Source organism: Hyperoodon ampullatus (assembly GCF_949752795.1).
Source record: "Hyperoodon ampullatus genome assembly, chromosome: 4".
Classification (NCBI taxonomy): domain Eukaryota; kingdom Metazoa; phylum Chordata; class Mammalia; order Artiodactyla; family Ziphiidae; genus Hyperoodon; species Hyperoodon ampullatus.
In genome coordinates, this window is record NC_136917.1 from 142859601 (window position 1) to 142872037 (window position 12437).

Genomic DNA, 12437 nt, shown 5'->3' on the forward strand with positions numbered 1-12437 from the left:
TACTGAAACTAGCAACTACCATTGTTATAAATAATTATAAAGTCAAAACAAAAGCACAAATCAGAATTAAGAGAAGCTTCAGAAAGTATTCAGAATGTACAGATTTGCATGCATTTTCAGTCAAACTTTCAAGGATCCCACATATAACCAAATGACAACTTTGAATCAAAATGAATGTCCAAAAGATTCAAGCTTTGTGACAGACTTACTCTAATGAAAGAAGAGAAAAAGAAGAGTGAATAGTAACAGCAGTGTATTTCTAGCAGGGAAAGAAGCCTACTTCCTTTATTATAAAAGCCAACAAGTCAATATTTTAATAACACTGGCCATCAAGTTATTCACTATTTGAGAATTTACTTTTCAACTTGTATCTTTAAAATGCATTCACTTATATATTTGGATTAAATTAAGCTTATTAATCAAAAAACCGCTGTACTCAGAATTTTAATCTTAAGAAGCTGAAATCATAGCTTATCAAAGCAGAGTCCAAACACTACACAATAATTCTTCCATTTAGTTTTTATATGCCTCATCTGAAACACTTATTTTACAAACAGGAGTTTTGCCCTGTTTCTCTAAATGCCCCAATGGCTAAAATTTAGGTGGCAAAGATAGATTCAAATGATTCCTGCTAAGCTTCATCGGGCTTTGATAAAAACAGAACCATCTGGTGGAGCAGCACCATCTTCCTTCTCAGTCACAGTCTCTACAGTCCCAGAAGCCGACACAATAACCATTGTTTTATTTGCTTCAACTGTCTTCTGTTTTTCAGCAATAGCTGCACAAACAGCTACAATCTCCTCACTTTCAAAGTCATACTCAGGAATTGACTTTGGTGAGAAATGTGTTACCTCTGCTGGTGCTTCACTTTGTTTAATCCTCTGTGCTACCTTCTGCTGCTCCTGGAGCGTTCTTGCCCAAGAAAGGTCTTCTTTCCATATTTCAGGGTTCATTGGATAGATGTGAAGGGCTACTTGAAAACTTCGAATTGCCTAGGGAGGAGAAAAGGTCAGACTTTTTTGTTTGCTTAGTTTTAAAAAAGGAGTGTATTTAATATAATCCACAATATCCATCTCTCTCTCTCTCTCTTTTTTTTCCTCAATGTATTAGAATGTAAAGATGGAAGTTAGAGCTGTTCTCTACCCACTAGATGATGGTTACAGTAAAAAAAAAAAAAAAAAAAAAGAGTCAAAGAGTGTAAAAGAAAGTGGCTGACAAATTGTTGATGAGGACTAGAAGTCTATTAAAACAGAGGTACTGATATTATGGCTCAAAACAAGGCAAATGCATTGTTCAGCTTCTGCAGATCAGCAAATATATAAATCTGGCGATTTCCTGGGCTAACCCATGATCAGAAAGGTACCAGGAATGCATATCTTTGAATCCAAGAGTTTAGATCATAATAAAGATAACATGTCTTGAATGTCACAGGAGACAAAGAAGGACATTATATAATGATAAAAGTGTCAATTCACCAGGAAAATATGATTATAAATGTATATGCACCCAACATCAGAACATTGAAGTATATAAAGTAAACACTGACAGAACTGAAGGGAGAAATAGACAGCAACAAAGTATTAGTAGGAGACTTCAACACCCCACTTTCAATAATGGATAGAACATTCAGACAGAAGATCAATAAGGAAACAGAAGATCTGAACAACACTATAGACCAAAGGGACCTAACAGACGTATATAGAATGATTCATACAACAGCAGCAAAATACACATTATTCTCAAGAACACACAGAACATGTCCAGGATAGATCACATCTTAGGTCACAAAACAAGTCTTAAATTTAAGAAGACATACCAAGTATCTTTTCTGACTACAATGGAATAAAACCAGAAATCAACAGCAGAAGGAAACTGGAAAAACTTACAGATACATGGAAATAAAACAGCACACTCTTGAACAACCAGTGAGTCAAAGAAGAAATCAAAAGAGAAATTAAAACATATCTTGAGACAAAAATTAAAATGTAACATCCTGATACTATAGGATACAGCAAGCAAAACTAAGTGGAAGTTTATAATGATAAATGCCTATGTTAAAAAAAAGAAAAGATCTCAAGGAAAAAAACCTAACTTTATACCTCAAAGAATTAGAAAATGAAAAACAAACTAAGCCTATGAACATTTTCCAACATACACACCCAGCTCCGCATAAAAATCTAAATACTCATAGATGTATATATAACTACTGACTTTTAATTTACTGCCTGTTCTATTTACCCATATATTTTCTTCTGTTTTTGTCCATATGTATATGTAGAAAGAACTGTGAGATGTTAGAAATTTTAGCTTGTTTTCAATATATTTTTTACAGTATTCCCTTCATTATGACAATGAGTAAAGTTATTTTTTTAACCATTCTAGTATTTCAAAAGAACAGCTTAAGTTTATATAAAAATTACAAATTTGGATTTTTTTCAAGTAGAGCCCTAAAACTGTATTAAATGGGGGAAAAAACACTTTTAGTTCCAAGAATTTCACAATATAAATAGAAAGAAATGTATCAAGCGGAAAAAATAACAGTTGAACAACTGGTACTCCTATTTTAAAAACTTAAAATATTGAATAATTTTACTTTTATTGGTTTATTCAAAGTATCTCTGTTGTCTCACCTGCAGTTCATTTTCTTTCTTTATGGGACAATCTTTGCTAAACATTATGTCCTAGAGATTTTTCCCATTCCCATTACTTATAAGCAAAACAGATAATGATTTGTAAGTTTTTAATAAAGGAGAAATGGGTAAAAAGTATCATAGAATAGACTTTTGTTTTGCTGTTAACCTGTTAGAAAACTAAATTCCTTGAATTTCTTTTTCCAACTCTGATATGATTTAAGTCTTCAGATAAAAAAGAGGAAAGATGACTATGTTAAATGGCAAGGAAAAAAAACAACCTTTGGTTTAACTTGTTTCCATCACTGTGAATTTTATTTCAGATTATCATTTTTAAGTTACTTTACTTTAAGCAATCCTTTTCTCATCAAAATTCCTTATGATTTTTGAGAATTTGACAAATACCTTCTCTGGTAATTAGAAATAATGATATATTTACAAGAGTTACAGAAAATCTAAGTTATCTACAACTGACTAAAGCCATTATTAGTAATGTTAAATTCAGGATTTACCAATAATTTTAGCCTTTAAAGAAACTTCTTTGGGATTTTTTGCTTGTTTTGTTTTTAACTGTAAAAAGCTAATAAAAGCATGAAAATCTTAATTTTTGATGACAAAGAGCAAATCTGGCACCACTATATTAGATTTACAGAAGTCTTTTAGGAAATTAGCTGTCAGGTATATATAGTTCAGTCAAAAGAAAAACAAAAACAGGACAATGCTCACAGCCAACTCTGACCTACCAAGCCCTTGCTACCTACAAGGTATAGTCCAGACAAGGTGAGAAATGCATCAAGTACCAGTTTAGAGTAAATTTACACAATGAGTATTTCATTTTCATAAGCTTCTACCCTTCCCCATTTCTCCCCTCACTAAGCCTAGCAATTTTTCAGTCTGAATATTTATCACCATTACTCTCCCGTATTTTACTTTCTTCCTTCCTCAGCATAATCTTTTAGTGGTTTTTGTCTCCATGGTGATACTAATACCACTTTATAATGTGGTAAATTTAATGATGCAAGGAACTAATCTAAAAGTTGTTTTATATTTAAATAAGGTTTACCAAATGCCTACATTTCATGTTAATATTTTTTTAATTCCCATGATGTCAAATACCTGAAAAATATTCTGATCCTGTTATAATTGATATCTGTAATGGAAAAAGATGTTTGGTTATAACTGATCTGTGTTTATGGGTTAATACCTTTAAAAGGTTATTTGCTATTTACTTTTTGTGTACACTTGATAAATGACTATTTACTTTTTGGTTCAGCTGATGAAAAGCATGTCAAAATAAAATGTCATCACTGTAATAATCTGACTTACTTACCAAGACTATCTCTCCTAATCCAAGCTGAGCACGTCCCAAAGTTTGCCAAGATTCCCATGAATGTGGATTTCTCTGGACAGCCATTTCCGCAGCATGAACTGCTGGGAACGTTTCATGAAGAGACATTAGGACCTAAAGCCAAAAAAAGAAGAAACAAAACCCATCAGTAATATTCATAAATTAGCAAACTAAATACTAGCCAAAAAGAAAAAATGGATAATTGTATGTAAATGACTCTTTTCATTTTTAAAAATATATTTTTAGTCTGGAAAATATAACATTTTAGTGGGTTTGACCCCCTTCTCTGCTATTCAGGATTAGAAATTATATTCTTCCTACTTCTGAAATAACTATGAAAAATATAAAGCATTCCCTTTTCAACTGTTGAAACCTACTGTCCATCTGGTCAAAACCAGGTGGTCATATTCTGGCCATGGTGGCTCATAGCTATTTGAACCCCAATTCCCCTTCTATTTATTCTACTTACAATGTGTATTTTTAGGGAACTCCAGGTCCTGCTGTCAAACTAGGTAAATTTAAATTTGTTCAACTACCCATCCTGTCCCTAGTGAACATCTTTCTGCTATAAGAATCATTTAAACACTCCACCAGCTTCCCCACAACTGGGTTCTTCAAATCATACAAATCAGGGAGTTCCAGAACCCTCTACCTCAATTTATGGGAAAGGGCTGGCTTTTATCTATAATATTGTGCCCATCTGCATTTCACAAGATTTGTGACACCATCATATCAGGTTCCAAATAAAAAAACTCATTTCATATAGCTTGCCACGAATCCTATCTTTAATATATACATATTTAAGATTAAAAATTAAAGACTTATCCAAATGAAGGTCCTCACGGCACTCCATTCAGTGGAAATAATTTATTTGGGTTTTTCCTGGATAAACTACAATCAAAGCTGAAAAAGGATGTGCCCTATGTTGGGGATCGTCATCTAAATGATATGCTAGGTGTGTGGATCAAGGCTGAACTGCAACCACTCCCTGCCAGAAGTATGTTTAATTCTCTGTTTGAGATATTAAACATCTTTTGGATAATCTAATACAAGTGCTCAGAGGTTTTCTTTATGAACTTTCTCACAAAATATTAAAACTGTAATTTTAAGTAGAAATGTTATTTTTATAATATTAACAAATTGAGTTTATTCTGACCTTTTGCTATGGACTAGGCCATTTTTAGAGAAATATCATCATCTAGGATCCAATCCATCCTCATTCTGAAGAGACTGAGTTATTGCTAAGTCCACTACAATTAATTTCCAAGGAAAGATAACACATTTCACTCATTTAAGAGATCACCAGTGACTTTTTAAAAGACATCCATCTGCTCATATCTTAAGCAGTTAGACTGAAATAAAAGTTAGCTTCATTGTGAAGTGTTTTAAACAAACTTCTAATTTGATGCATGAGGAAGAGCCATAAATAATATGGTGACATATGTTTCTCCCAAATAAACTATATTTAAAAAAAAAGAAAATTGGGCTTCCCTGGTGGCGCAGTAGTTAAGAATCCGCCTGCCAGTGCAGGGGACACGGGTTTGAGCCCTGGTCCGGGAAGATCCCACATGCCGCTGAGCAACTAAGCCAGTGTGCCGCAACTACTGAGCCTGCGCTCTAGAACCCGAGAACCACAACTACTGAAGCCCGCATGCCTAGAGCCTGTGCTCCGCTACAAGAAAAGCCACCGCAATGAGAAGCCTGTGCACTGCAACGAAGAGTAGCCCCCGCTCGCCGCAACTAGAGAAAGCCCGTGCGAAGCAATGAAGACCCAATGCAGCCAAAAGTAAATAAATTAAATAAATAATTTTTTAAAAAAAGAAAGAAAATGGGAGGAAATGCTCTTTTGGTTCATCACCGCTCACCAGACATAGTGAGTGCAATTTCATAATGAAAGGGAAATTCTTCATAATTATTACCTGTGATTTCATCTCATACAGGGTAGCATCATTTGGGGTTAACTGTAGTGCTTCATCCCACTTCTGAATCGCCTCTCGGTATCTATGGTTGTTAAAGTTACATTAATATTATATTTTCAGTACGTCTTTGAGAGTACATGACCAAATTTAAAAATCAGAAAATAAGGAATAATTGTTTACCAAGAAGTATCTCTGTTCAAGAACTGATAATGGTGATGTTACAAAAGCAGGAAAATTTAAGACATGAAGGGAAAGGACAGCAAAAGAGAAAAAAGCAAAACCTAAATAAAAAAGACTTTTGAAATTTTTCAAGATTTTACTTTCTGGCCTAAGAAATCACCAACAGAATTTCTTTTTTTCACCAACCTCAATGTCTGCATGTGTTGTCACTCATTTCAGATGTATTACAAAGGGTTTCTCTCAAGAACTTATAATCTAATTACAACCCTTGGCTCTAGTGCAGCAATCTAGCTGACAGAGGTGACAATTTAAGATGTTGCCAGGTCATTCTGTAAAGATTCTTCAGTTTTAAGACTTTTTGTCTATAAGCTCCAAGAACACAGGGACCATGTCTTATTTATCACTATCAATAAATGGTAAGTTTATAAGATATGGGTCACATGAATGAAAAACAGTATGAAGACAGTGATTTCCACTATCATCTTTTCACTGATGTTCTCCCAGTCACAACTCTCTTCTGAGCTAACACCTCTACCTAGATTCCCTACAGACATCTCAAACTGAATATGCCCCAAACTGATCTTAGCATACTCCATGCCAAATCTGCAGAAGCACAGTAGCACTTTTTTTTTTAAATAAAATTAAGGAATGACTAAGTCCTGCATATTATCCAAAGCAGTTACCTTCACAGCATCCTTCCCAAGCAGTTAACTCATGTATACCTGATTATTTCTAGGAGGACAAAGTTCAAATTACTAGAATATTCTTCATTATAATGAGCTGAAACTTTCTATCCTGTACCTTCTCCTCAATGCTACTCATTCTCCCTTCTAGAGCTAAAGAGAAAATATATAATCCACCAGTTTTCATTCCTGGCTACATACAGATGATCTAGGGAGGTTTTGGAGGGGAAAAAAATACACGTGCGTGCACACACACACACGCATACACACACACGTATATGCTGGTCCCTGTCTCAGATCAATGAAAACAAATTCTTGGAGTAGGGCCCAGGCATCTGTATTTTTTTAAAGTTCCCCAAGTTATGCTAATAAAAACCAGAGTTCAGAACCACTGATAAGACCTCTCTTGTGATATTAAGCCCTATCATGTACTGTCTTCTCTTAAATCTCTTCTTGCTACCCTTCCTTTCCTCTATGTATTCTAGTGTATCATTTCCTACCTTCTATGTGAAGATCCAAACCAAACATAACAACCAAAATGTGGGCTAACCTGCACTGATTATTATTTAAGCAGGGAGCAGAAAACTAAAGAAATAAAGGCAGAATCTGGTAGAAAATACAAAGCTGAAAAACATAAAAAAGTACATTCTCTATCTCTGCTTCCACCTTGCTACAGCACTCCTTTACTAGTAAATAATACAAATGGCAATACCATTTCCAGGGTCCTGTGCCACCATGGCATACGGCAAAAGGGCGGCAGCTATCTTAGAATAATTTTGCCACACTGCCAACTCCATGGCTAGCAGCAGGGGTGAGGGTGGACAGTGCGCACAAGTGCACTACAGAAAGCCTGCCTTAACCGCCACATGGGTTGTAGCAATTGCTACTGTTATTCTGTAGCAGCAGGATAAGGTATCAATATAACAATAAGCTGAAGATTCACCCCACAATGGCTGGCAGTCTTTGTTTCTAGACAAACCACATCTGAATACGCAGAAATGATTATCAGAACCACTGTTAATATCTTCTTCCCTAACGGGTCCCTGCTGAGCCCCGAGGAGGTATTTGCTTGAAGACTGTTTAACTCTGGGTGAAAGACTACTCAAATTTTAGGAACTACCAATGATCTAAAGACAGAGAGACCATTATTCACCTCATTTTTATGATGTGCTACCACAATGCTGTATGTTTTCCCCTGTCTCTGCCTGCAACAGACCTATGCTTAGGACACAAATCAAATCTTTAAGAGCTTCTGGGCTTCCCTGGTGGCGCAGTGGTTGAGAGTCCGCCTGCCGATGCAGGGGACACGGGTTTGTGTCCTGGTCCGGGAATGATCCCACATGCCGCGGAGAGGCTGGGCCCATGAGCCATGGCCGCTGAGCCTGCGCGTCTGGAGCCTGTGCTCCGCAACGGGAGAGGCCACAACAGTGAGAGGCCCGTGTACCGCAAAAAAAAAAAAAAAAAAAAAAAAAAAAAAGCTCCACTAAGTGAAAATTACTTCTCTATCAAGGATTTTGCCAAACTCAAGCACCTGTCTAGAGCCAGGGTCCCCCAAGTGGGAAGTAATAGTGGAGACATGCCGTCTCACTGGCCACTGTCCTTCAGTGCTCCTCCTTCCATCTCACTCAGAGATCCTTTTGGAGTGCGCCATGCATTGCTCTGCTTTCCACGGGCCCTGGCACTTCTGTGCAGAGTCAGGCTATACCCACTAGCCTGGCCTGCACAGGCTTGAGTGGCTGGCACACAATTCTCCACACAAACTCTGCTTAGCACGTGATATACACACGTTGGCTAAACCACTGTGTCCCACTGTTACTTTCTAGTTACCCTGAATGGGAACCTGAGGCTCACAATTATTTTAAAATAATTGTCATGTCAGTGTTAGCTTAGACCCACCAAATGCACTTCAAAGTAAGACATTTAAGTATCTTTTCAGGTACCATTAAAATTCTTTGTTTATGAATTCTAATTATTCTATTAAAATACCATTAACTCTACAGAATTAATTAACTAGCTCCTTCTGTAGCATCACCACCTATCAGGTCACACTGCTTGGATTCATATACTAATGCCTAAAGGGGCCCATTCTTAGTCTTTTCTTTCCCAGCCCCTTCAGATAAAGCAGCTTCCTTTAAGCCAGAAGTCCCTCTTAAAAAGGATGGAGAGAAAAGATACAAGGACTTCACCTGGTATTGCACTTAGCAAAGAAAAAGAAAGACACAGAGAAGGAAAGAGAAGGTCTGAACTTTACTGGCAGACTCTTAAACAGGGATAAAAACCACAGCTTGCAGAGAGGAGGAAAAGGGAAGGAGGAGGAAGACAGGGCCTGCAGATTCCAATGGACCTCTTCCTTCCTTGATCTGCACATGTACATCTTTTAAGGCAGCTAAGACAGCAAATCTGTGCTGGCAACTATAAATTGCACTGGTGGCTTATATTGGTATTCAGTATTTTTTTAAACAAAAAATATTCTTAAATCAGGTCTTCCTTATATTCTTTACCTGAGTAAATGATACCTGTTTTGATATAAAAAAATTTTCCCTGGGTATACAAATAGAGAAGAACCAGATAACAGAGGAAAGTAGGCGTGGGTATGTGTGCACGTGCACGCACACACACACACAGACACACACAGAAATTAAAGACACAATTTCACCACCCAAAGATCATAACCAAAGTTAATACAGTTAACATTTTATTGTATACCCTTCCAGTATATTTTAATATAACGTATATAACACATACACAAAACATCTTCTCAGGTCCTGAAATAATCAAATGCTTCCCTCTACAGCATAATACTTAAAGACTGATTACTACTGTTCCAAATGGATCCTCCCTTGTTAGATATTAAAAGTAACCCTTTGGTATAAACTTCCAGTTATAAGATGAATAAGTTCTAGAGACATAATGCACAGCATGGTGTGGTCACTCTAGTTAACAGGACTGTATCACATACTTGAAAGTTGCTAAGAGAGTAGATCTTAAATGTTCTCACCACACACAAACAAAGTAATTTCATGAGGTGATGGATGTGTTAATTAACCTTACTGTGGGAATCATTTTGAAAAATATACATGTTCAAATCATCACATTGTACACCTTAAACTTACACAGTGTTATATATCAATTATATCTCAATAAAGCTGGGAAAAAGTTACCCTTTGGCCATTACAATTCTCTTTTGGAAGAAAGTGTGCCACGAATAATAATTATTAAAGAAGAAAAAATGTATTTTGGAGGTCAAACAGAATACACATATTATATTTGATGTCAAGCTGACTGGAAATGAGATCACCTTAGAAGGAAGGTTGTATAACTCAAGATATCACTCACACTGATTTCTTTCAATTAAGAAAAAAAGCCACTGAGGGAAAAATAAGTATTATATTTACTCGTCTATACAACTCCCCTTCAGATTTTCTATTAATATGCCAGACGCACAAGGGACAGTTCCAGGTTGGTTTAGTTATCAGAATTAGCAATCTCTAAACTAATCAAGAATTCAGGGCTTCCCTGGTGGCGCAGTGGTTGAGAGTCCGCCTGCCGATGCAGGGGACACGGGTTCGTGCCCCGGTCTGGGAAGATCCCACATGCCGCAGAGTGGCTGGGCCCGTGAGCCATGGCTGCTGAGCCTGCGCATCCGGAGCCTGTGCTCTGCAGCGGGAGAGGCCACAACAGTGAGAGGCCCGTGTACAGCAAAAAAAAAAAAAAAAAAAAAAAAAAGAATTCAAATGACACTAGTACTTTTTAAGTATAAAAAGATTATATCTGAAATACAAATCATATTCAGGTTTTTTAATCCTCTGAAACTAGCCTAGGTGTTTAACAATTAGAATTATAATTTTAAAATTTTGGTCGTATAGAAAAAAGGGGAAATCCTTATAGTGAAAAACAAATACAGCAGCAGCCTCTCATATATTCTCTCCTCAATCTAGTATCCAAAATATATGCAGGTGCACGCACACACACACAAACATACACTTAAAAGCTCTACTTCAAATGAACAACTACTCTTAAACTACTGTAAACAATAAGAGGACATGTACAGGAACACTATTTTCAAAACCTTTGTAAGGGACAAAAAACTTTTCCTTCAACAACTTAAACATAAAAATAAACCTCTAAACAAATGCTGATGAAGGAAAGTTCTTAACGGGGAGAAAAAACAGCTAATAAATGCAGGAGAAATATTAGAATTTTAAAAATCATCACTTATGAAATAATGGATCTAGATGGATCTAAATGATGACCATCAGTGGATGCTAAAATCATTAGGGAAAAGATTGATGCAGAACTGTACAATGGAAGATAAGGCTGATATTCCCCTGAATGCTGTAACTGATCTTAGCATCACTAAAGGGACACCCAGATATTATATATATCATGATGTGATGCAACAGAAAGTAAACAACACCATGAATATTCTAGCAAAAAAAACCTGAACTTCAATTATAGCTGCCTGACTTAACTTTATTTAGAAAAATAGATGGCATACAAAGTTTGATCCACTAACTGTATGTAGTCTCAGACCCAGCTCTAAATTGAAAGAGACTAAAAACACCTAACAACTGGTAACGACGTATGAGTCTTGACTGGATCTTCAGCCAAAAAATCAGCTATAAAAAACATTTTATGGACAACTGCAAAACTAAATACGTATGGGATACTAAAAAATATTAGGAAATTATTGTTGTCTTACATGCTAGTTATATTATGGTTATTTTGGAATTGTCCTTATTGATAGAAAATTCATATAGAAGTTTTCAGGGATAAGCTTTCATGATGTCTGTAACTTATTATCAAATGGTTCATAAAACATATACAGAGAAAGCAAATATGTCAAGATAACAATGCTGAATCTAGGTGGTGGGTAAACAAATGTTCACTGTAATTTTCAACTTTTTTGTATGTTTCAAAATTTTCTCAATAAAAAGTTAGAAAACAGTTTTTAATGGAAAGTTATAAGCATGTCCCCTATCTTTCTACATACACACATGTACACAATCATTAAAAGCCAAGTTTGCTGCTTGATAACAATATACTCAAAAACAAAAAGGGAAAAAAAGTAAACTATGTTTTTTTAAATGCACATCCAGTTTGATCCAGCAATTTCATTTCTATAAATCTTTCTTGGACTGACCTGTATGTGTGCACACTTATATCTTTGAAAGGATACCCACTATATCATTTGTAAAAATTAAAGATGAAAACGTTCTTTTTCAAAAGAGGTAAGGTTAAATACATTATAGAACATCATATAATGAAATACAAGTACCCCTTCATATCCAAATCTTTCTGGTTTCTGATTTCAGATAGTAAGAGTCTGGATAGTAAGAGACCTACGACACAGCCATGAAAAAAAAAAAAGGAATTTCCCTATGGCACAGTGGTTGAGAATCTGCCTGCCAATGCAGGGGACACAGGTTCGATCCCTGGTCCGGGAAGATCCCACATGCCGTGGAGCAACTAAGCCCGTTCACCACAACTACTGAGCCTGCACTCTACAGCCCATGCACCACAACTACTGAAGCCCACGCACCCTAGAGCCTGCATGCCCCAACTACTGAGCCCACGCACTGCAACTACTGGAGCCCACGCACTCTAGGGCCCATGTGCCACAACTACTGAACCCGCGTGCTGCAACTACTGAAGCCTGTGTGCCTAGAGCCCGTGC

The 12437-nt window shown here is 36.4% G+C and overlaps 1 protein-coding gene across 1 annotated transcript in view; it reads right to left on the reverse strand.

The window, feature by feature from the left end:
• Nucleotides 1-437: 437 nt before the first annotated feature.
• TTC33 (tetratricopeptide repeat domain 33) overlaps nucleotides 438-12437 on the reverse strand; it is a gene marked incomplete at its 5' end in the record, with an annotated part of 28625 nt that continues 16625 nt past the window's right edge. Inside the window, 3 exons of the mRNA XM_079704094.1 lie at nucleotides 438-992; nucleotides 3961-4092; nucleotides 5898-5979. Coding sequence (XP_079560220.1) covers nucleotides 639-992; nucleotides 3961-4092; nucleotides 5898-5979 — 568 coding nt within the window. The 3' untranslated portion in view covers nucleotides 438-638. The remainder of the gene's footprint in view (nucleotides 993-3960; nucleotides 4093-5897; nucleotides 5980-12437) is intronic.